The sequence below is a fragment of the Leptodactylus fuscus genome, chromosome 8 (genome assembly GCF_031893055.1).
Source record: "Leptodactylus fuscus isolate aLepFus1 chromosome 8, aLepFus1.hap2, whole genome shotgun sequence".
Lineage (NCBI taxonomy): Eukaryota > Metazoa > Chordata > Amphibia > Anura > Leptodactylidae > Leptodactylus > Leptodactylus fuscus.
The window spans coordinates 60,876,937-60,902,027 of NC_134272.1; the positions used below are offsets into that span (position 1 = coordinate 60,876,937).

Sequence of the window (25,091 nt, forward strand, 5' to 3'; positions counted from 1 at the left end):
TTTATTATATGAGCTGTAGATACAAAGTTATTTTGTTACTTTTTAGTACTATTTAGCTTCCATTGTTGTCGCTGACTGCAGCCCTGTACTCTTTAAATAAGTTTATTTTAGCAAAAAGTGACCAATGTACATGTACATGTATAGTATAGTATATTATTTGTTGGTGAAGGTAGCTCGGAAGCAGCAATGGTACTGGGCCAACCAGTCAGAGACATGAACACAATATCTTGTGCAAACAGGTTTATTTGCCTTTAATTCAGGCAAAAACATTAAGCAAAACCCTGATCGTCCAAGCACTAACTAAACAATATAACACTAACTATACATGTGGCTTATTACCAACCACATGAACAAACAAAATAGCACAATACTGTCTCAGAAGACTCTCAGTATTTCAGGACAGGCACAGGCGCCTCCTCTTGCTCCCAGGATCTGCCCTGAAGTGCAGGCTCTGCAGCCTTTTATGGACCAGTAATGAGCTCAGGACCCAGTGAAGCCTACTCATGACCTGCACCGGACCACAAATATGTCAGAAACCTGGAGGCGATATATCGGGACTCCAGCACTCTGCCTATTACACTCTCACATATTGTATTTATGGATTATGGTATTCACTTATACACACAATTTCTACTACTCTATTCAGCTATTTTCTCACCTGGTCCTGTAGTCACCAAACCTCATGAAAATGCATAGTTCTTGTCCTGTGTTCTTTCCTAGCGTCTTAACCTCTTGTTAGCATATTTACCAACCTTCAAATATTGAAAATTGGAACATTTTGACCCAGAAATGCCTCCTACATTTTCCCATTGAGACAAATTTGCATAAACCCTGGCCCTTTGTAGTCCAGTTTGCAGGATTGTCTCACCAAAATCAGGGCTGGCATTATGTGTGGTATTAAGTAGTAGAGTCTAAAGAAGGACTGGAGGAAAAATGTAAATAAATAAATAAATAAGGTAGGCTTAAGGCCCTGTTCACATGGGGAGCGGATTGGCAGATTTTGGTCCTGAGAGTGACGCAGTCCCCTTAGAGTAGGCCCCAATGAATGGGCTTAGTCCGGAGGGAGCTGCCGCGAGGCAGACGATGGGGCTGAATCAGCCGCGGAGTCCGCCTGAAGAAAGGGCAGCTCGCTTCTTTTTTCCGTGAACGGCAACATTTACTTAGATTTATACAAGTGAATGGAGTGATGGCCAGACTTTTATTCTGGAAACTAGTGGGAGTCCTAATGGTCAGCTCCCCAACAATCTAACTCTCATGCCCAATCCACAGGACAGGGGATAAGTGTTAATAGTTGGGTATGATGCAAAGAATCATTTACGACGGCCAATGACAAAGTTCTTTCTATTGAAAATTTCATCCCACAGGGTCTAGAAAATCATCAGAGCCAAGAAGAGTAAATGAATGTAGTACAAGAACTAAACATGGTGAATAAAAAGAGGATCTGAACAAGCAGAGTAAATAATGTACCAGTAATGCTAGTTCGCACTACTGTCTGTTATTTGGGTCCGTATAACATTTTGGCTCCTTTCTGTGAAAACCTACACTGAAATCTGTTTTGTCTGTTTCTCTATTGCCAGCAGAGATCTATACATCACTTCTTACTGAAGTACCGATAGACAGGCTCTAGTATAATGCAGGAAAGCTGAAGCTGGGGAAGGGACTTCAATCAGTTATATCTCAAGCATTATGAAAAAAAAGAACAGTTGTTCTGGTGTTATTTGAAACATGAGATCCTCAGTTTTCATAGAATACTAAGATCACATATGTAGTCTTTCCAGAGATATTACTGACTGAAAAAAATTCTAGATTGTCATTGTCTATAATATAGCAGTGTCATCAATTATCATCATCCCTGGAAATACAGATAGAGGTTCTCCTCTTTCTTATGGTACCAGAACCCTGTTCTAAGTTTTATCATGTCTTCCCCGCCCCAGCCTCATCTTTCCTGCATTATGCAAGAGCCTGCTCATCCAGGCAGAAGTGGTCTACAGGCAGGCTGTTGTTGTTGTTGTTATATCATTTTGTTAATGGCATAAATGTTGGCAGAAAATTGAAAATTATTTGAAAGCTTACATGCTCTTCAAGGATTTGGACAGGGGACTGGCAGGGGTTTAAACTTGTGCCCATGGCAGGCACCTGTCTTGTAACAGATGCCCTATGTGACTGTATGGGTTGCATATAGCTACGGTCAGCCATGGATAGGAATACCTTAGAGATTTTCTGCGACTAACATAATGATGACCTATCCTTAGGGACTCCTACAGATTAGCTATTTATTACTGTACTCTTGTTTGTTCTTCAGTGACATGGTGTCAGTCCCATGCAAGTCAAAGGGACTGAGATGCAAAACTAAGCACAGTCTCTATACAGTGCACAGTGCTTTCTTTGGTGAGCAGTTAAGACTTGTCCAAATGCTGTGATCTACTGAAACAGCTGATCAGACCCTGTAGCTATTTCAAGTTTTGATGAAAACTCGGGTACCCTTTTAAAGAGCCCCTATAGCCTTTGTAAATCCATGAACGATGAGGGTGACTATGTCTCCAGCGCATCTATATCCTCTCCTTGTACTGTAAATCTGTGAACAATGAGGGTTACTGTGCTTAAAGGGAACCTATAACCTTTTTCGATTCTGCAAATTCACAAATGAGGAACGTTTTCTACATCAACTCAAGTACCAAAATATTATTACACCGCAATCTGTACTTGTAGTGTAAATTGAACTGCTGGAGGAAATGAGAAGAGCGGGTGTAAATAAATCATAAGCGTAAAAGGACTGTTCACGAAAGGATTAACACTGAACAGTAATAGCACTAAGTCAAGACTAAACACTAATGTGACTCTGCCACTGGATCCTACGCTCCATCAGGCTTCTTATTGTAACAAGTCTATTAACTGGCTACTAATATGTCATCAAACGCGAGCATTCTCCCGTAAAATGTGATTACAATGCCGGCGGAGCACCTGCAATATATAAGACATATACTGTAGCTATTACAAGGGCTCAATTTGCTCTTGCAAGGGATTTTATGTATATTTTATAGTTCTAGAGGTGTTTTCTAGGCTAAAAATATTGATAACCTATTCTAAGGATGCCGATCAATATCAGATCGGTGGGGGTTCCACAACTGACACCATCGTGGATGAGCTGTTCTTAGCAGCTTAAACACAAAGAATAGAGCAGAAAGCAGACAGCTTCATACTCTATAGTGGGCAGAAGAGCTTAGTGTAGATCACTTGTAATTCACTTGACTGGGAGACCATCTGCAGAGCCTTGGTTCAGCCACTACATAGAGAATGGAGCTGGAAGTAGACAGCTCCATTCGTTGAAGGCCGCAGACTAGCTTCGTTCGGTTGTAATTCACTTGGATGGGAGACAATCTGAAGTGACTCGGTTCAGCCAGTACACAGAGAATGGAGCTGTCTGCTTCCTGCTTCGTTCTCTGTGCATTAGCTGCTTCTATCCTTAGGTCATCAATATTCCTAGCCTGGACATCCCCATTTTAGTTTTCACAAAGGTTGAACTGCCCATTATGGACATGTGTCGACTTACTAAAAATGATGGGTTAACTTTGGCAGTCTTACTCATTAGAGATGAGAGAACAGTAAAATATTCAATATTCGTTATTCATTTCGGATAGCTGCTCAATATTCGACTATTCGAATGAATATCGAACCCCATTATAGTCTATGGGGAAAAATGCTTTGTTTCAGGAGAACCCACATTTCGACTCAGGAGGGTCACCAAGTCCACTATGACACCTCAGCAAATGATGACCACACCTCTAAAATGCAACTGGGACAGCAGGGGAAGCATGTCTGGGAGCATCTAACAAGCCCAAGTCACTGTTTTACCCCAACATCACAGCCTATCAACTACAAACTTTCCACACTCAAAAAAAAAAAAACTCTATCAAAGTGGGAAAATACCTGGAAACCTTCTCTCCTCCCCAATTGGATGAACAGAAACCCAAATTTTACTCTAATGAAACCTTAACAAGCACCCCTTTAAATCGCGTTGCCCATGACAACCACAGATGGAATAGGCAATGGGAAATCCAACAGCCCCCACCCTGAACTGTCATTGTGTGTGTGATGTGGTAAGACCGTTCAAAATTCACTTTTCTGGCCATTAACGTGAGCCCTTCCAAATTAAGTTAGAGGCCCAGAAACTGAGCTTCCAGCAGAGATTGGGGCCCTTTAGGTCATTTCAGCCTCTTATCAGGAGAGTTTTAGGCCCTTTAACTTAGTTGAGCCTTGCACCAGCAGTGTTTTTGGCCCTTGGAGTGAGTTGAGACTCTAACCAGCAGAGTTTGGGGAATCGGGGTGGATTGAGACTCTAACCAGCAGATTTTGGGGGAATCCGGGTGGACTGAGCCTAGTAGGAGTAGAATTGTGCAACACTAATGGTGGAGGAGTATGAGGAGGAGGAGGAATTGTAGAGAGTGAGCACACACATGAAACTTCATGTCAGGGTGCTTGACACCGGTGGACATGAAAATGATGGGTTTATCCAGTGGCTGTTCATTTTGATCAGCGTCAGCTGGTCAGTACTGTCAGCTGACAGCCGGCTACGCTTATCTGTAATTATGCCACCGGATGCGCTGAAGACCCTTTCCGAAAGCACGCTGGCGGCAGGGCAGGAAAGGACCTCCAATGCGTACAGCGCAAGTTTCAGCCACAAATCCAACTTGGAGACCCAATAAGTGTAGGGCGCAGAGGGATCGGTGAGGACAGGGCTGGGGTCGGCCAGGTACTCCCACAACATGCGCCTATACTTGTCCCTCCTGGTGACACTAGGCCCCTCAGTGGCGGTAGTTTGGCGAGGGGGTGCCATTAACATCTCCCAGACCTTGAAGAGTGTGCCCCTGCCGGGTGCGGACCGGATGGCAGTTGTTAGCCTGTTGGAGGAACTCTCCTCTCTGCCGCCAATGAGAGTTGATGGAAACATCTCCGTCATATTCTGCACCATTTGCTTGTGGCAATCACTGATGCGACTGGCCCTCCCCTCTACCGGAATAAAATTAGAAATATTATTTTTATACCGGGGGTCGAGGATTGCAAAAATCCAGTAGTCGCTGCTCTCCAGGATTTTGACAATGCATTTGTCAATTGAAAAGCACCCCAACATGTATTCATGTGTGCCAGAGTGTTACTTGGCATGACCTGGCTGCCCCCAGCGGAATGGTCACTCTCCATTTCCTCCTCTTTCTCCTCCTCCTCCTCCTCCTCCTCCATTTCTCCCCAACCGCGCTGCAGCAATGGGACGCACTGAACTTCCCCGCTAGCTTCCTGTGTGGCAATGAGATCTGCCACTTCGTCATCCTCCTCCTCCTCCCTCAATATACGCTGTGAGGCGGACAGGAGTGTGCCCTGACTATCCTGCTGGGATGGTACTGCTCCTATGCCCGACTCCTCAGCGTCCAATGCGTTATCCCTGATGGCGATGAGGGATTCTCACATCACACACAGGAGCAGGATTGTGACACTCACGAGTGCATCATCACAGCTGACCCTCTTTGTGGACTCCTCAAAGACATGCAAAATCTCGCATAAGTCTGCCATCCATGGCCACTCATCCATGGCCACTCATGGTGCAGAAACTGCGGGAGCTGACTCTGAGGAACCCTTGGGTTTTGGAGATGGTACTCCATCAAGGGTCTCTGCTGCTCACACACTCTGCTCAACATGTGGTACGTCAAGTTCCAGCGTGTGGGGACGTCGCACAACAGCCGGTGTTCTGGCAGATGGAGGCGTTGCTGGAGGCTTCAGAGGCTAGCAGCGGCTACTGTAGACTTGCGAAAGTGGTCGCACAAGCGCCACACTTTCACCAGTAGCTCTGGTAAATTGGGGTACATTTTTAAAAACTGTTGCACCACTAAATTGAAAACGTGGGCTAGGCATGGAACGTGTTGGAGGTTGGCAAGCTCCAGAGCCGCTACCAGGTTCCGGCCGTTATCACACACGACCATGCCTGGGCCCAGGTGCAGCGGCGAAAACCATCTTGACGTCTCATCGAGGAGGGCATCCCTGTTAGGTGTTTGGGGGGACACCGCCTGCAAAGCTGGGTTGAGCATATAGAACTGGACTGAATTGCTCTGTATCCCTGTTAGGTGTTTGGGGGGACACCCCGTGGAAAGCTGGGTTGAGCGTATAGAACTGGACTGAATTGCTCTGTATTCCTGTTTTGGGTGGACACCCCGTGGAAAGCTCGACTCCTCTTCCTGCAGTATATAGCTCTGAAAAGAGCTGTTGTTTTTCCTCAGTTTTTCCCTGCCTACTAGAAACTAATCCTCTCTAGCCCTCAGAAGATCTCTCTCTCTCTCCCCATCTCTCACCACAAATGTCACAAAGATGGCGCTGGCTATTCCTATAAGTCAGAGGTCACATGTTTTTGGCAGCCAATGGATTTTTTCTAATTTTTTCAATGCTTCCGTTGTCATAGTTCCTGTCCCACCTCACCTGTACAGTTATTGGTGCAAAAAACACGCCAGGGAAGGTGAGAGGGGGATACGAATTTTTACTGCTTATGCCGCATGCTATTCGTTTGGAAACGATTACCTTGAACGGCCTGATATTCGATTGAATACCTATTCGATCGAACGGTGTTCGCTCATCTCTATTACTCATCTCTCCATAGTCCCGTGAGGATTTCCCACTGGTGGCAGCATGTTTACTGGTGCCAACCACTGGCTTTACTGGGTTATCATAGCAAGTAGAGCCCTCTGATGACATTGGGCTATAGGTTATACTCAAGAATCAGCCTAAAAAGGTTGCCTGTGATTTCTTATGTTCTAGTTATTGTATTATGAGCCGGATGTTGACCCTCACCTTGTTTTTGGTTGTTATCCTTGTTTTGCTCTTTCAGACATATCATCTAGTACTTGCAGACTTACTTCCTGACTTTGACCCCAGACCCCAGATTTAGTTTTTTGTTTTATTCCCTGGTTTCTTCCTTGTATTACAGGTTATTGCACCTGACTGTGTTCATGACTTTACCTCTGCTCCAGATATTACTAGTAGTGTATAAGATGCCAATTGAGGTCTAATAAATGAGAATCGGTCTGTAAGTCCTGGTCGGGTTTAAAGCAAACAAGCAAAACAGTGTATAGAAAAGATGGGACTTTCTAGTGTCATGTTGAAAATGGTTCTGTAATAAATACGTAAATCCTGTATTTCAGTAACCTTTTTTGGTTGTGCTCTGGATTGGCACAACATTATAGTATACTGTAATGGTCAATGTCGCTCAGGGGACATTGTTGTCTCACAATGTGTCTCCTCTCCATTTGAGAGGGATAAAAAGCATTAATAGACCATAGTATGTCACCAGCCACTGTTCCTATTCCCCAATATTCGGCATGGACCAGTGCAGTCTTGAATGAAAAAAATGTGTCTCTGTAGCAGACATTACTTTCTTCAGATCTCTACACAACTAAAAATGCATCTTGGATGGTTTTGCTATATTTTTCCATAATTGTGCCACTTCAGCTTGCAGGGTGCAATGAATTGAAAGGGTTAATGTACCCGTGATAATGTCTTATGCAGAAAACCGCTGTCTACTAGTGGAAATCACTGCTCAGTTGTTCAGTATAACCTAACTTTGGCTCTTCATTATTGAATGACAATCCAAGGCAGTGCATTGAACACCAGAGAAAGGAAACCCCACGGGGTGTCATACTATGGGTGAAGAACAAGGAGATTATTTAGTTTCCACATGGCAGTCATGGTTCATAAATCTACTTCTCCGCTGTTTTACAATCATGTACTGCCATAGGCGTCCACTAACTTATCCCAAATGTGAGTATTTTTTACATGGGTCAGAGGGTCTGTTCCCGTATACCTTTCTTTCTATCTTACTACAGTAGAAATCATAGTTGACTACAGTCTGCAATGCCCAATAACATACATAATCTAATCAGTGCTGTCACCCTATGTATTTTGATTATTTTTCTTTATCCAAGTGTGTTCAGTTATCCAAAAACATAAACTCTTTTAGCATTGATGCAGATTGGAGTATTCTAGTCAAGCTGGCCATAACACTGGGTTCCCTGGGTACTGGGTCTCTGTGTACTATATGTCATGCAGTGATACACCGTTGATGTCACTGCAGCAACTCCTAGGCCTCAGTAGGGACATCTTCACAAGGGACATGTGACTGGTCTCAGCAGTGTTGTACTATTTACATAGCCGTCACCTCCATGATAGCCTGCCATGGCCACATGACATAAACAGGACATCACTGCTGACATTAGAATAGAATAAGATACTTTATGGATCCCAAAAGGAAATTAGCTATTTAATGGCTCTGTACAACACATAGCATAACATGTATAACATAATCACAGTCGCACTATAGACTGTATACAGTTAAAGGTGGGCACTAGTCTGGACAAACAGTTAGTTGTTGGGGCGCCCTACGTGAATACCAGAACACTAGCATACCTCCCAACTTTCAAAGACAGAAAGATGGATAAAATGTGCTGCGTGCTTTGTACACCGTGGCAAATTCAGCTCCACCAACTTCTACATTGATTCGCCCATTGTCATCCATTTTTCCATGTGTCCCCACACATTATAATGTTCCTACAGTCACCCTAACATTATCTGCCCCACATTATAATGTTCCCCTCCAATTGCCCCACAGTATTAAACTGGTGGAAACTAGAGGGGGCATTAAACTGAGGCAGCTGGAGGGTGACATTAAACAGTGGGGGTAGTTGGAGGGGACAGTAAACTGGGGGCAGCTAGAGGCAGACATGTCACCCTTCAGTTGCCCCCAGTTTAATGTCACACTCCATCTGCCCCCACACCGTTTTTAATGTCAACTTCTCGATCTGTCCCCAGTTTAATGTCCCCCTTCATCTGCCCCAAGTTTAATTGCCCCCTCATTTGCCACCAATTTAATGTCATCCCCTTCACCTACCCCTAGTTTAATTGCCGCCTACACCTGCCACTATTTTAATTGCACCCTTCATCTGCTTTTAGTTCCCCCTCTTGCTCACACATGCTGTCTCTTCTACTTACCTTCCATCAACCTCCATTCCCAGCACTTTCTGTGTAACACCACACTGTCCTGTAGTATCCAGAATAGCTCTGCCCACACAAGAATCTGATCACCTGGTGTTCACATCATCAAAGGTCCTTTAGCCCACTAGATTATTTAGCATCTACCATTTATCCTTAACCCTACCAAGAGATAAGGGCCAGTGGATTGCAAAGTTTAACAGCAAAACACTTCAGAGGCATAGCGGGTCTGAACACGTTACAGCCCCTGGGTCATGTAATCGGAGGCAACATTTGGCTCTCCTGGTTGTTCCGTGCCCTCCCTTCATCCATGTTCTCCATTACCTGTGCTATGGGGGCTATGCTGACTATTGTAAAGCTAGCCTCCATAGCACAGGTAATTCATTACCTGTGAGATTGGAGGAGGAGTGGGTGGAACGATGCAGTTAGGTGAACGCTGCCTCCAATCACTTGACCCAGGGGTCGTGATATCTCTGGAACCCCCAAGTCCATCAAAAGCATTTTGCTGGACCATGTAAGCCAATAAATACTCTCCAAACAACCCCTCTAAGGAGGTGCAGTGGGTTACCTACAATGGATTTCAATTTTCCTAAGGTCTCAGCCATTGAACTTGTGCCCCAGCAAGGGTCTGTCCTCCTGACTAATTTGTTGATTCTGTTTATATTTGCCTTCCCTCTCCCCAAAGCAGTTACACCATAGCCCCAGCAATAACCGATTATTAGAAAATACAGAACATACACCACCATGAACTGCAGCTGCCATAAAAAGAATAGTCTACTAGCCCCTTTCTTGTATACCTTTTCTGCATTTCACCTCCAGTCAAGTTTGTCATCTAGGTAGATGTCCAAATACTTATAGGACAAGACCCTTTCAACCTCCTGAACCTTAATTCAGACCAAATTCTGTTGTTGTCTCTTTGGTTTCACCTATGTTGAGGATAAGACCGATCACACCACGTCATGACGGAGCAAGGATAGTAGCCACAAGTTTAATGACTAAGATTTTCATGATATTGACCCGTGCTACGGAGCTGCAAATGTCATATTGATGGTTTGTGCACCTCTTCAGACCCCAGAGTATAATGATTGGAGGAGAACTAGGGGAGGTGAGCGAACATAAAAACCAGTGTTCCTCGCCTCTCCTGCACTCCGGTGTGACTCCATACAGTCTTCAGCCTCTGTAGTGTCATCACAGACATTACGTGAGTCAGGCTGGTGCCATGACGCATAATGACAGCGGAGTAACCTACGTCTGGGACCTCATTGAAGAGGATCATGACGGAGCTCAGAAGTGGTGAGTACCACTGGTTTTTATGTTTGTTAGCTCCCCTGGCCCGGATCTGAAAGTCCCCAGAGTATAATAATAGTTTATGGGTGGTGTACCCCAAAATTTTAGGTTCTGATGAACCCAAAATTTTTGGAATATTTACAACAATCACCGTTGGGGCCATGATACGACATAATACTATGTGGTGGCAGCTATGGAGCATGATATTGTATGGAGAGGCCATTATGGGACATTATACTGTGAGGAGGGGCTGCTATGGAACATTATATGGTGTGAAGTGGCCACTTTGGCACATTTATAGTGTGTGTGTGTGTGTGAATGGGGTGTTATACTATGTGGGAGCCAGGAAAGAGAGCACTATGCAGTGGAGAGGGGGCAAGTCAAAGATTGCTATGGGGCCAAGTGTTTGCTAGTTACAACCCTGCCTGTAATGATTAATCTCTGAGATATATATATATATATATATATATATATATATATATATATATATATATATAATATAATATAATTCTGAATTTCTTCCATAGTATTTGCCAGTACCGGGCACTTGAGGCCTGTACCCTGGTTCCAGGTTGCATGTACTATGGCTATTGTTTACAGCAAAGGAGGGGGGGTCTTCATCATTCAACCTGCAGGTGTAGCTATAGGGCGTAGTAGAGATCACTACCAGGCCCAGGACCCTGAGGGAGCCCCAAAAGTCTCTCTCTTCTAAAAGGCATACGGCAGTTACACCTTTGTCTATCTGTGATCTTTGACTTGACGTGTGACATATACATGTAGGGCAGCAGGTCAGAGGACCACCAGAGCGGTGTACAAATTACGGTATTTGGCTTGTTGTATGTATCAAACCTTGCTACACTTCCTTTAGTAAAATACATTGCATTTTGTCTATCTTTCTCTATTATCATCTCCTTGGCCTAGTTTGCTACAGCCATGTGTATAACTATAATCGTCTGACAATATTGTAATACAAGGTGGAAATCTCTTACAGAAACCAGGAGTAACACTGAATAGTGATTATCACCGAATTATTACATGACTCCATTGCCGTGATTTCCAGCCTACAGATATAACCAGGAAAACACTATTTTAAGCCATTCCATTCTGACTTAAAATAGTCCTTGCCTCCCTTGCTGTGTCTTGCTGCAGCTGTTTGCAGCGTGGGTCTGTTCGAGACATTTTCACCATTGTAAACAGTTCTAAGCAGGGATCTCAGGCTACAAAAATACCCATGGGATTTGACGTCTTTTAGAAGACGGAATTTTTTTTTTTTTTTTTTTTGCATCATTATATGAAAATCCCTTTCTGAGAATCTGACGGTCCAGAATTTAGGACTTGGATAGCACAGAGCTACAACATACGATTTAATACCACAAAATTGGAAGCCATATAAGCAGTTTGTATCTACCAGGATCGGACAATAATGTATACCTATTGGGGGAGATTTAGCATACCAGTTTTCTGGTGAACAAGGCATGAAAAAGTATTTCAACTTTTTCTGTTTAGTGCCGCCCTCTCCACTTTCCAAGCGGAAGCTGTGATGACGGGTGTGTTGTGGGCCCGGGCCATGTAATATCTTGTACACATAGCATAGATTAGGGATAACTTCAAAGCCAACCATCGGTATATTGTTTGGAGAAACTGGAGAAAAATACAAACTCCATGCAAATGTAGCCATCGGTCACAACCCGGGACCCAGATCATGACGGCAATGATGACCACTAAATTTTAACATACTGAAGCTGTTTCAGCAATGTAAAGCCCTTATACACATATACAGGATAAATAATATAAAGTAAGGGCTCGTTCACATCAGCGCCCGGTCTGGGTTCTGCAGGTTTCCGTTTCCTGCACAAAACAGAGGCAGGAGACGGAAACCTGCAGGACTCTTTCATTCCCATTAGTTTGAATGGGTTTGAAAGATGTCCGGCCGTGAACGCCGGTGAGCGTTTTATGCTCTCTACAGCGAAACCGTGTTTTTTTAAAATCGACACAGAGTCAGACATGCAGTACTCTGTGTCCAGTTTTAAAAAATCGGTTTTGCGGCGGAGAACATAAAACGCTCACCGCCGCTCACGGCCAAACCCGCTGTGACAGCTTTCTGTCTTCTGCAGGCAGAAGACGGAAAGCTGAGAAAGGAGACCCGAATACTAGTGTGAACCTAGCGTAAATCTGGATTATAGCTCCCATAGAAAGCCATAGCTTGATGCTCCTGCTACCCAGTGCAAAACCCGTAACACTGCTCCCATGTTTGATTTTAAAATAGTCTTCTTCGGTGGCAGCGGATCTTTGGACCCACTTATGCACCAGGGCCTAGGAGAGACTGCTACCGCTGCACCCCAAATCCGTTGTATAGGCCTGTATTGCTGCCATGATAACATGATCATTTACATATAATTGATCAATCACGTTCAGCCAAAATAGCCCATTCCAGCCAAAATGTATCTGATATATGCATGAGCAGCTTTACGATCTGTTTACACAGAGTTTTTTGCAGGCCGAATCCACTTAAAAAAAACTCCAATCAGCTCTCCCATTCATTTTTTTAAATGGGAGTCAGGCAGATTTTTTTTTTCCGCTAATTTCATTTTTATTTTTTATTTTTTCCAAAAAAGAAGTATCATGATCCATCTTTGGCCAGGGCCCCACAGGCCGGAAACGCCGCGGGAAAAATCTACAATACTTGCAAAGTGGATGGAATTCATGTAAATCCCATGCCCACTTTGCGGTAAAAATCACAGCATGTAAATTATATCTACGGAAACGCCGGCGGCTTTCCTGTAGACATAATTGTAACAGAAAGTCCGTGGAGGAAAACTCTTCCAACTTTCTGTTTAAAGCGCTGCGGAAAACCGCGAAAGAACCGCGATGCATTCCCACCGCGTTTTTTCCCACAGCGCTTTAATGCTGCGTATTGTCCCATGGGGTATTAACCTTCAGGTGGATTCTGCCTTGAAAAGCCCATTCAAATGAATTGGAGGCAGAAAAAACCTCTCCGCTGGGAAGGTGCCTATAAGTCAGTGTAAAGTAAATGTAGCGCAACTCGTTTGCCACTTTTGTGAAAATCGCCAGTTGCAACAATTTTTAAGTGCCATTTAAAAACGTTTCACTTTTTACGCCAGATATCTGGTCTAACCTATATAATAAATATCCCCCATTGAATTTTAACGGGTACTTATGTGAAATTAAATATCCCATATACAGCATTCTAGAAATATCAGCCAATTTCTGATAAGTTATTGTTGGTTTATTGCGAACATCATTCATTCATAAGAATTAAAAAAAAATGCTGCCAAACCCATGATGGGATCCAAAGGTTACCCAGAGGGGGAATATTCCTGAAGACCGGTGTATTTCACAAACAAAGTTCGACGTGGCCATGTGCAAGTTCTGCCCGTGACATCAGTGATACCCAGACGCTAGGGGTTAATAATACTATGTGACATAAAAGACTATCTAAAAACTGACACCTCCAAAATATCATCAGGGGCGATACAGTTACCAGGCCAGCGTGCAGCCATACCGTTGATTAACTACTTCATTGCTGGCAACAGTTCAGAAGTGAAGGTCATGAGTATTCAAAGGGTAACTCAGCCCTCAGTGTTTTAGGGATAATACACAATGATAACGTCCTGCATAGAAAGTGTTAACCATTGGGTGCTTACCTTAAGGATAGCAATGATAATTCTAGATTCCCCGGCTTGGATTGCAACAGAGCTGACTGTGGTAGTTGATAGTTGTCCAGTCGGATTCCCTTCGTCGGACATGATATCCCAAAGCGTGAGCCTACAATCTATTCCCAGTTATGTGTATCAGATTTAAAGGAGCCTTCCTCTCTACAGCGACCACTTGTAAAAGTAGTGACCAAGGATATTTAGAATCATTGAGGAGAAAGCCCGGCCAGCCCTGGATACATGAGCAGAAGGAAAGAACAGCAGGTTAAAAATAGATAGTCCCATTGAGTTTATCATCCTCCGGCTTGTGAGCTGACACACCCCTAACTTCTCTGCACTTGTACTATACTATCGGAGATGTGGAGGTCGCCCATAGTCCTCGGCTTCTGGACAAGCAAATGGAAAAAAAAAAAAAAAGCAAAGAGCTAAATTTGCTCCCCGTGCACATCAGTGAGATCCTCTAGAGATAGTTTCTTCTAGCTGTACTGTACAGTGCGCTGCGGGCTATCCTGACCCCTAAGGGCAGTGTCTACTGCTGAGATTCCTAGTGAGTTTTCCCAAAAAGTACCTGAAATGGGGGTCAATTTTGCAATACAATTTAAAGGGATTCTATTAAAATCATGTCGGAATCGCCCTAAGAAAGGCTAGTCTTCTCTTACCTTTATTATTCTGATCCACGCCGCCGCTCCTGAGGAATTTCTTCCTCCTTTCACATGTAAATGTGCTTTCAGACAGCACAGAGGACATCCCCAGTGCTGTCCGAAAACTCTCCAGCGACGCCTCTGTCGTCTTCTCCAGACCACTTCTTCGCTGGGTCATCAGCCATATCTTCAGCCAAAAGCGCCAACTGCGCATGTCCATTGGCCGTTTTCCTGTGGCTTCTTACATGAGCATCCATTCGGCCACAGGAAAACGGCCGATGGACATGTGCAGTCGGTGCTTTTGGCTGAAGATGCGGCTGATGACCCAGCGAAGAGGCGGTCTGGAGAAGAAGACAAAGGCGTCGCTGGAGAGTACTCGGACTGCACAGGGGACGCCCCCTGTGCTTTCTGAAAGCTCATTTACATATGGAGGAAAGAAGAAATTCCTCAGTAACGGCGGTGCGGATTAGAAAAAGAAAGGTAAGAGAAGACTAGCCTTTCTTAAGCCTATTCCGATGTGTACTTTGTTAAAAAAAAAAAAAAAAAAAAGGGATTCTAATGATAGAATCCCTTTAAAGAGTAATCGCTGTTGCGTTCACCCGGTGTTACAAAGGATAAATCAAAGGTCAATTTGCATCCCATTTTTTTAAATTGTAGGATGTAGATAAAATTTGTTTAAGGTCTGGTTCCACGAAGTGTAAATGGTGCTGCAAAAACTGTGGCATTTTACAGCACCTGGATAATCCCAGTCACACATTGCAGAAAAAAATCTGCAGTGGACATGCTGCGACTTCAGAAACTGTTGCGTTTTTGTAACTCGCAGCATGTCAATTATACCTACAGAAACACTGGTGTTTTCCGTATAGGTATAAATGGCAGAAAGTCTGTGGAGGAAAACCAGTTCCAGTACAACACCGGTTGCACCACCTACACCACTTTCCTTGAGGGGGCGTGGCAAAGGTGCGCTGAAGGTGGGGCCATGAGTCAGATTATAGTATTATGGTATGTAGGGCTCACTCTAATGGGGTTAATTCACGTACTTTCGGTTGCTGTGTGACCCGGCCTGTACATGTAGGCAAGGTTTCATAAAAAAAACCCTATTCCTTGACAATGATTCTTAAAGGCAGATGATTATATCTTAGAGGTAGTCTCCTGCTACCACCATGTTACAGAGTACAGTGACAAACAATATTACCTTTTATTATGTATGTTGCTATTGTAGATTTGGAAAAAAAATGGCTTTCAAGTGATATGCAAATAAGAAAGTTGGTGCAGCTCTCAGCTCTTTATCTAAATCACATTTTAATTATATGCAAATGAGGAGAAGGTGCTTTGGGGGCGTGTCTTAGCTTCTCTGGGTTTTGTTCGCCGCTCTAGATTCCCAGGCAAAGCACTTTACTTGAAATTGGGGGTACAAAGCTGAATAACAGATGTATATTTGGAAACTGTAGAATCCCATCTACAAGATACTAGAATTAGGTGTATAAATCATATACTGTTGACAGACAATGCCCCGTGGATATTTTCTGGTTATACGATGACGCTCTGTTCCTCTGTTTCCAAAAATAGAACCTTACTAATACACCCCCTCCACCAACCCATCATAATTACCTGTCTTCCATACAGACTTGCTCCTGCGGGGCAGCTCCTCCCTCTTTTCTGACACTTCACACATCTGGCCATCCAGGCAAGCAGGCACATTTTTGAGCCCCCATGACGGCAGTTCCTTTGCACTTGAAGAAGGGTAACCTATGCCCGAAACGCGTTTGCTGTTGAACTTTAATAAATTGGTTATCTTGATATCTGGTGAAGCGCGGTCCTTCTTCCCGGTCCTTATATGTATCTTTTCTGACTCTGTCGGCACGCGCAATAGTCCCAGTGCTGCTGTATCCTGCAGCAGGCAATCCACCTCTATTGCGCAGAAAAGAGGGAGGAGCCGTCTCGCAGGAGGAAGTCTGGAAGGAAAATGGGTAAGTATGATGGGGTTGGCTGAGTAAGTTGGGATGGGCTAGTAGTGGGAGGGGGAGGTAGTGAGTGGGAGATGATACATTAGATAACACAGCAGGAAGCTACACCTTGTAAACAAATGCGAAAGATTCCCATTGTAGTTTTTTCACAGATTGTCTGCATGTAAATAACAGTGACAGAAGGAGCAGCAAGTAAAATAAAGCCAAGCAAAGGCTGCACAAGGGAACTGCGAGCATCTAGTACTACAGTGGATGTATTTGTAGATAATTTTTGGTTGCTGGATAACCCATATTAAATACCACATCAGGCACCTAAACTACCTGCACTTGTTACACATGAATGGTGGGGGCTAGAAAGAAAATTCAAACTGTGCTGGAATCATTGGAGTAAAGCCTATCAAGTACTGATGCTAAGAATTAGAAAGCAGAGAATGCTATTTACTTGGTAAAATCTCTGTCACTCCAGTGATCTTGTTGGTTCTGTAGTGACATACATCCACACAATGCTGAATCCAGTGACTGTCTGTGGCATTCATGTGCTTATGTATGGCATATCGCCACTAAAGGATAACTTCTAAAGACCATCTGGGGAAACAAGCGTGGCGACACTAAAGCAATGGGAGATTTTACCAGGTAAAAATCCATTTTTATTTTGTTATGCTTAATCCCTTTAAATACAATAGTAAATCCATATACAGTAAGCACCCCCTAGTGGTGACTGCAGGCAGCCACAATTTTATAATACACCATGACTCTTCGAGCTGTGTGAATCTCCCATACTGTTCCTACAGTAAAGGTGAAATCTATTACATACTGTATAACTGCATATTATTATATGACTTTATTGCTATTCATTATTTAACAACTTGAGATGTTGCTGTTTTATTCTCCATTTTTCCTGCACATGAAGAGCTTGTGCGGATGAGATGAAAGTGTCTGAGATGTTGAGAAGTGACTGTAGTTCAGCAGCTCCTTTACTACACGTAACAGACATTGCAGGCGTTGCTTTCGGTGTTAGATGACAGCTGTTTGATATCCTGCAACAGAGCAGCTGAGACGGGGACAGGGGACAGGAGTTTAGGGCAGATATCTGTCAGACTTGCCACATCAGAGGATCTCCAGGCTAAACAACCCTGGGTGTCTGCATTCATTATCTTCTGACATAAAAATAGCGCCGCTCTGCTCCGCGTTGTACATAACCATCAGACACACCGACCTTTGATGTAGATTTCAGCATTTACAGCTAATGCAAGATTTGGGAACGTGCCTTAGTTATTAATGTGAAAGGTAAAAACAAGAAGCCATGCTGCGAATATTCATTTTACAACCCATGGCTGACATAATCGGTAATATACACACGGAAGAGTACATCCATCTCCTCCCCCAATCCTATGTAGATGTAAAGGGAACCTGTCACCACCTCTGACATGTCTGTTATAGTAGATTATTGTATATAGTCTTATAAGACCGTGTTGTTCTATTCCTCTGTTATTCCGCCTAGAAATATGTGAATAAATAACTGGATGTTACCAGTGCCCCTTGTCAGACATGTGCCCCTGTACAATCTGGCACTGACTGGACAATATGAGACTGTTTTTGAGACGCACCCCCAACTGGTAACACGCGGTTGTCAATTTATTCATAAATTAATAGGAGGAATAACAGGAACCACACATCACAGAGTTATAAGGTCCAGTTCACATCTGCGTTCGGGTTCCCATTCAGGGGATCCGCTTGGGGACCCCCGAACAGAAATCTAATCTGCATATAAAAACGGTTACCTAAGGAAACTCGTAGACCCCATAGACTATAATGGGGTCAGTGTGGTTCCTGCACAAAAATGTGGAGGGGAAAAAGTACCGCTTGATTGTTGGTATCACATTGAAAGCAATAGGTAAAAAAAGCCTCCCATTGAGTTCAATGGGTAGCGCGTGTAAGACCGAACCCATTGAACTCAATGGAATTCTGTTTTACATTGCGCACTCAGACAAGTGTTTACGTGTCAGAATGAGCAGCCTGAAAGTGGCAAAAAATTGTAACAGAAATCCTATAATGCCAGAAATCCCTTTATAGTAACTGCCCCACTGTCACAACAGGACAGGCAATGCCTAGAATATTGAGGGCCATTGAAAGAAGACTATGATAACCAGTAATCTGCATCACATTGCATTACCTGTTACACCTGGTTGCTGATTTTGCTGGGTTTGTTGACTCTTAAAGAGAATATGTCACCAAGTCTAAGGTCTCTAAACCAGCAACATGTCCTTATATTGGTGGAATTTAGGGATGAATATCTTCCCAGCTATTGCAGCATTTTGCAGAAATTCTGTCAGAGGTGAGTCCTGAATCCGTTCCAGCAGCTCCCTGCACATGCACACATGGCCGCCGATAGGCCAGTATTACTTCTACTAGCCAAATTTAAAAATGGGGGGGGGGGGGGGGGTTTGGCCCGCCACCATGTGCCGGCGCCCGCAGCAGTCTTTGTATGTCCCGATTTCAACTCAGATCTGCGGTTGAAAACATACGCGGCTAAAGCATGGAGCTGTCACAGTTCAGCTCCTTGCTTCACCGCTGCACTCCCGGCTACTGGCTGTATAGACGCGATGTGATGATGTTACATCGCACCTACAACTGTGTGCGAGAGAGAGAGGCGCGGAGAGAGTGGCGGGGGAGCGAGGAGAAGGTAAGTTTAATGTGCACACTGAGGTAGAACGTGAAACTGGGGGCAGATGAAGGAGAGGACAGCATGACACTGGGGGCAGAGATGTGGAGACATGAATCTGGGGGCAGAGATGGAGAGGACATAAATCTGGGGGCAGAGATGTGGGGACATGAATCTGGGGGCAGAGATGGAGTGGACATGAATCTGGGGGACATGAATCTGGGGGCAGAGATGGGGAGACATGAATCTGGGGGGCAGAGATGGAGTGGACATGAATCTGGGGGCAGAGATGGGAGGACGTGAATCTGGGGGCAGAGATGGAGTGGACATGAATCTGGGGGCAGAGATGGAGTGGACATGAATCTGGGGGCAGAGATGGGGGGACATGAATCTGGGGGCAGAGATGGAGTGGACATGAATCTGGGGGCAGAGATGGAGTGGACATGAATCTGGGGGCAGAGATGTGGGGACATGAATCTGGGGACATGAAACTGTGGCAGAGGTGGGGGACATTAAACTGTGGGCAGAAATGGGGGACATGAATCTGGGGACAGAGATGGAGGGGGCATGAAACTGGGGGCAGAAATGGAGGGGGGGACATGAAACTGGGGGCAGATGAAGGGTGTATATAAAGCTGGGGGATAGAGGGGGTGACATATAATTTATGGGTGACTGTAGGAGGATTATACTATGTGCGGGCACATGAAAAATTAATGAGAATGGGCGGAGTCAACACAAAAGTGGGCTGGGCTAAATTTGCCCAGGCGCGTATAACAAAAGTTGGGAGGTATGGGTACAGGGGGCAATGGAAAAATGTTAGAAGGTGGACAGGGGGTATTGTTGGAGCATCGGGTGTGCGATACTGCGGAGAGGGAACTGGGGCAATAATATATAATATATAAGTTTTTAGCTGGAGAACTACAAAGCACAAAGGTATGTGTGCTTTGTATTAATAATGATGTAGGGGCTGCTATAATACTAGCATAGCAGCCTGTTTGGGGGTGGGACTTTCACTTTAAAGGAGTGTTCACGTTGCATTTTTGGCCTCCCTTGCTGGGATACGTTGGTAACCAGTCACAATCAGCTCCCCACTTATCCCTGCACGGAGAACTGCAGGCCCCCCCCTTTTTTTAATGGCCAGTTCTTTGTGCAGGGATAAGTTGACAGCTGATTCTGACTGGTTACCAACGTATCCCGGCAAGGGAGGCCAAAAACGCAATGTGAATAAGCCCTGAGGATTTATTACGAGGGCTCTTATAGATGGTGCTGGCTCTCTATAGGCGCTGTCACATGTAGCAGATTTTACCTGCAAATAGAATCTGATTAAGCCTTGTAATGCTGCTAAATAAAGGGAAATGTAATACAGAATTGGTATGTCGCAAAATAAAGTAGTTTTAAAATGGCGGGGGCGGGGGGGGGGGCGGGTCCAGACACTTAGGCTGTATGGGGCCCCAAAATTCCTAATGGCGGCCCTGCATGCACAATGAAGTTACCTGTACTATCTTTGGCTTCAGTTGCACCCTGCGCATGCGCCATGAGCTGCTGGACTAAAGTCATGGGTCATCTCTTCTAGAATAAAGCTTTGTTTCTGCTGAATCATTACACATAGGTTCACCAGGCTTGGGCCCTGAACCTTAGCAGCATAAGGACATGTTGCAGGTCTTAGAGGGAGCCTGTCAGGTGTAAAATTGTTATCAAACTAATGACAGTACCTTGTAGTGCGGGGTCTACACTTTGCAAAATTTTCTTACTTATTTTGCACTGCAGCTACATTTTCATGAAAAGCAGGATTTTATTCTTAAGCAAATTACTAGAGATGAGCGAGTACTGTTCAGATCAGCCGATCTGAACAGCATGCTTGGATAGAAATGAATGGACGTAGCCGGCACGCGGGGGGTTAAGCGGCCGGCCGCCATCAAAGCGGAAGTACCAGGTGCATCCATTCATTTCTATGGAGCGTGCTGTTCGGATCGGCTGATCCGAACAGTACTCGCTCATCTCTACAAATTACCTTACTGTGGGCCAGTTTTTAAATTTTGCAGCATTTTATGCCACGGTCAAGTTGTAAGAACAGCAGTAAAGCTGACATTGTTTATTTAATAGACAGCATTAATAATTGTGCGCCAATGTATTCTGTAAGCAGAGCTCTAGAATAACCTTAAATGGCATTACAGACTATAGATATCCTATTGACAGGGGATAAATGTCAGATTAATGGGGGTGCAACTGCTGGCACACCCAACAATCAGCAGAAATAAGTTTCCAAAAGCCCCGTGTCCTTCCTGTGAATGCCAGTGTGCTTGCATGACCAGTGCTTCATTTTCTTCTATGGGGCTGTCTGAGATTGCAGTCTTGGAAGGCCCATAGAAGAGAATGGACTATTGGTCAGATAAGCTCAGGCCCGGTTCACATCTGCGTTTGTGGAGTCTGCTTCAGAACGGAAAACCTATACGCATAAAAAAGCAGTTGCCCAAGAAAACGCGCATACTCCATAGACTATAATGGGGTTCTTATAGAATCCGAGTGGAAACCACATGGACCCCATTATAGTCTATGGGATATATGGGTTTGCTTAGTTAACTTTTTTTTTTTATGTGAATCGGTTTCCGTCGAGTGGGCTCCCCAAATGTAAACCTGAACGCAGAGGAGAACCGGGCCCTGGTTGACAGGGAAGATGCAGACTTTTAGTCCTTGATCTCCTGATCGCTGGGGGTCACAATTGTTGGAGCCCAAGATCTGACACTTATCTTTATCCTGTGCATAGGGAATAAGTGTCTGTAATGGCAGAACTCTTGGTTGTATACACACATAGAACACAGACAACATTGTGTGCATGAGGCCTTACGTTGTATTCAACCTTGGTGGTTTTATCACGCGTTTCTAACACAAGAAGAAAAAAACCTCTAAAACTGAGTGTGTGACTACAGCCTTATATTGCTGTATCTTTGCTATTAAGCCACCTGCTCTAGACACTAAACCACAAGGGATATTTAAGGAGCAAACTGTAAATCTCAGCCCACGTAACCATAGAATGGATTAAATGTCTCATTCCCTGGCATTGATATATAATGCTATATTTATGACACAGAGAATCTGAATACTTTATGATTTAAGAAGCTTCTACTCTTGACTCATCTGAATTTAAAAGAACTTTACCAGTCAGCATTATCTAATGGAGCGTTCCCTCCTAGTACTCTGCTCAGCAAAATATCCCATAATCCAGCATTAAAGCTCATCAATTGCTGGGAAACAAGTTACATACTGAACATATTAACTTTAATGGCATCGCTTGTCTCATTGATATTACAAAATGACTTTAATGGAAATTTAAGGGTTTGATTTGTTAAAGAAATTAAATAAATGAAATGATTAAAAAAGTACCAGTGCAGAGATAGAAGAAGACAGAGAGATGGATATAAGCTGTAAACTGGCCATGGAAGACTATGGAGAATGTTTAAGGAGTATCTGAAGTTTACAAAGAGTCTTTAAGACCTCATTGTTTAAAAAAGAAAAAACAAACATGTATAGATACAGGACAGATGGATAGAGAATTGTAAAATGGCTAAAGAAGTCCATGGAGAATACTTAAAGGGGCTCTATCATTGGGAAAAGTCATTTTTAGATAAGCACATCCTTACATAGCCTTTAGAAAGACTATTACACACATAATATTTGTATGTAAATTGCCTCAGTAGTCTTTGAATAAGTCCATTTTTATTGATATACTAATTAGCCTCCTCGGTGCTCCAGAAGTGTCTGAGTGCACTGTCTGCTCTATGTGTATGTATAGCAGAGGCTGCTGTGCTGATGACTCTTCTCTGCTGTGCATACACATAGAGCAGACAGTGCACACAGACACTCCCAGTGCACGGTTGAAGCTCATTACCGTGTGAATAAAAACGGACTTATTTGAACTCTACTGAGGCAATTTACAGACAAAAGGTAAGTGTGAAATAGCTTTTCTAAAGGCTATGCAAGGATGTGCTTATCTAAAAATGACTTTTCCCAATGATAGATCCCCTTTAAAGAATTTGTTTTGTTTCAAGTGTCATGTGTGACTGAGAGTCAGGTGTGTATCTCATGAAGAACACAACTGACCACCATGACTTGCATGCACCAGTTTTCTCTTCTGCAGGCTCCATGCCTAATTCTCAGTTTTCCCTTAGCTATTAGGAGGAGATTAGCTGCTATGATGTCCCTCCTGCACAGCTTATGAAAGTAGGAGATTTTGCTTTTCTAACTCTCACTCACTCAAAAGCAGCATCATAGAGGACTTTATACATTAGTTTGGATAGGTTTAGATGTGAATCCAGCACAGTACTGAGGTCAAACACTCACTAGAGGCCAGTGGCGTAACTACCGTGGTAGCAGCAGTAGCAGCTGCCACAGGGCCCGGGACATTAGGGGCCCGGGACATTAGGGGCCCGGTGGCAGCCGCTACCGCTGCGTTTTGTTTTGTTTTTTTTAATAGGCCGTTACCGGCTGGAGTTACTCCAGCCGCTAACGGGCCCTATATACTTACCGATCCTGGCAGGGGCCGGGATCGGTAAGTGACACTGCGGGCCCCACAAGCACTGTTATACTCGGGGGTCTTTTCGGACCCCCGAGTATAATGATCGGAAGTGCAGGAGAGGTAACTGAACATAAAAAACTGTGTTACTTACCTCTCCAGGCTCCGCGCAGGCTTCGGCCTACTTGTGTGACGTCTCAGATGTCACATGATCGGGGCCTGCGTCCTTATGCGTCGCGACGCAGGCTCCCGGTCACATGACGTCCCTGATGTCATTGAAGATGGCCGCCAGCGGGGAGTCGGGAGACAGGTAAGTTACAGTGTTTTTTTTTTTTATGTTGTTCTTCCCCTGGGTCTCCGATTATTATACTCTGGGGTCTGAAAAGACCCCAGAGTATAATAATTGTTAATGGGTGTCCACAACGGGGCAAAATAGTGGGTGAAGGGGTCACAATGGGGGATAATACTGTGTGTAGGGGCCACAATGGGGTATAATACTGTGTGCAGGGCCACTATGGGGGATAGTACTGTGTGCAGGGGCCACTATGGGGTATAATACTGTGTGCAGGGGCCACTATGGGGTATAATAATGTGTGCAGGGGCCACTATGGGGTATAATAATGTGTGCAGGGGCCACTATGGGGTATAGTAATGTGTGCAGGGGCCACTATGGGGTATAATAATGTGCGCTGGGGCCACTATGGGGTATAATAATGTGCGCAGGGGCCACTATGGGGTATAATAATGTGCGCAGGGGCCACTATGGGGTATAATAATGTGCGCAGGGGCCACTATGGGATATAATAATGTGCGCAGGGGCCACTATGGGGTATAATAATGTGCGCAGGGGCCACTATGGGGTATAATAATGTGCGCAGGGGCCACTATGGGGTATAATAATGTGCGCAGGGACCATTATGGGGTATAATAATGTGCGCAGGGGCCACTATGGGGTATAATAATGTGCGCAGGGGCCACTATGGGGTATAATAATGTGCGCAGGGGCCACTATGGGGTATAATAATGTGCCCAGGGGCCACTATGGGGTATAATAATGTGCCCAGGGGCCACTATGGGGTATAATACTGTGCGCAGGGGCCACTATGGGGTATAATACTGTGCGCAGGGGCCACTATGGGGTATAATACTGTGCGCAGGGGCCACTATGGGGTATAATACTGTGCGCAGGGGCCACTATGGGGTATAATACTGTGCGCAGGGGCCACTATGGGGTATAATACTGTGCGCAGGGGCCACTATGGGGTATAATACTGTGTGCAGGGGGTGGGGTCGTGCGGGGTTTTCGGCATTGGTCGGGGTTTTCGATGT

General features: G+C 44.5%; 1 protein-coding gene across 4 annotated transcripts in view; it reads right to left on the reverse strand.

The window, feature by feature from the left end:
- CCDC141 (coiled-coil domain containing 141) overlaps positions 1-14,218 on the reverse strand; it is a 101,128-nt gene extending 86,910 nt beyond the window's left edge. For all 4 annotated transcript variants that reach the window (XM_075286070.1, XM_075286067.1, XM_075286069.1 and 1 more), the window contains exon 1: positions 13,974-14,218. In XM_075286070.1, the coding sequence (XP_075142171.1) occupies positions 13,974-14,075 (102 nt within the window). In that variant the 5' untranslated portion in view covers positions 14,076-14,218. The remainder of the gene's footprint in view (positions 1-13,973) is intronic.
- Positions 14,219-25,091: the final 10,873 nt, after the last annotated feature.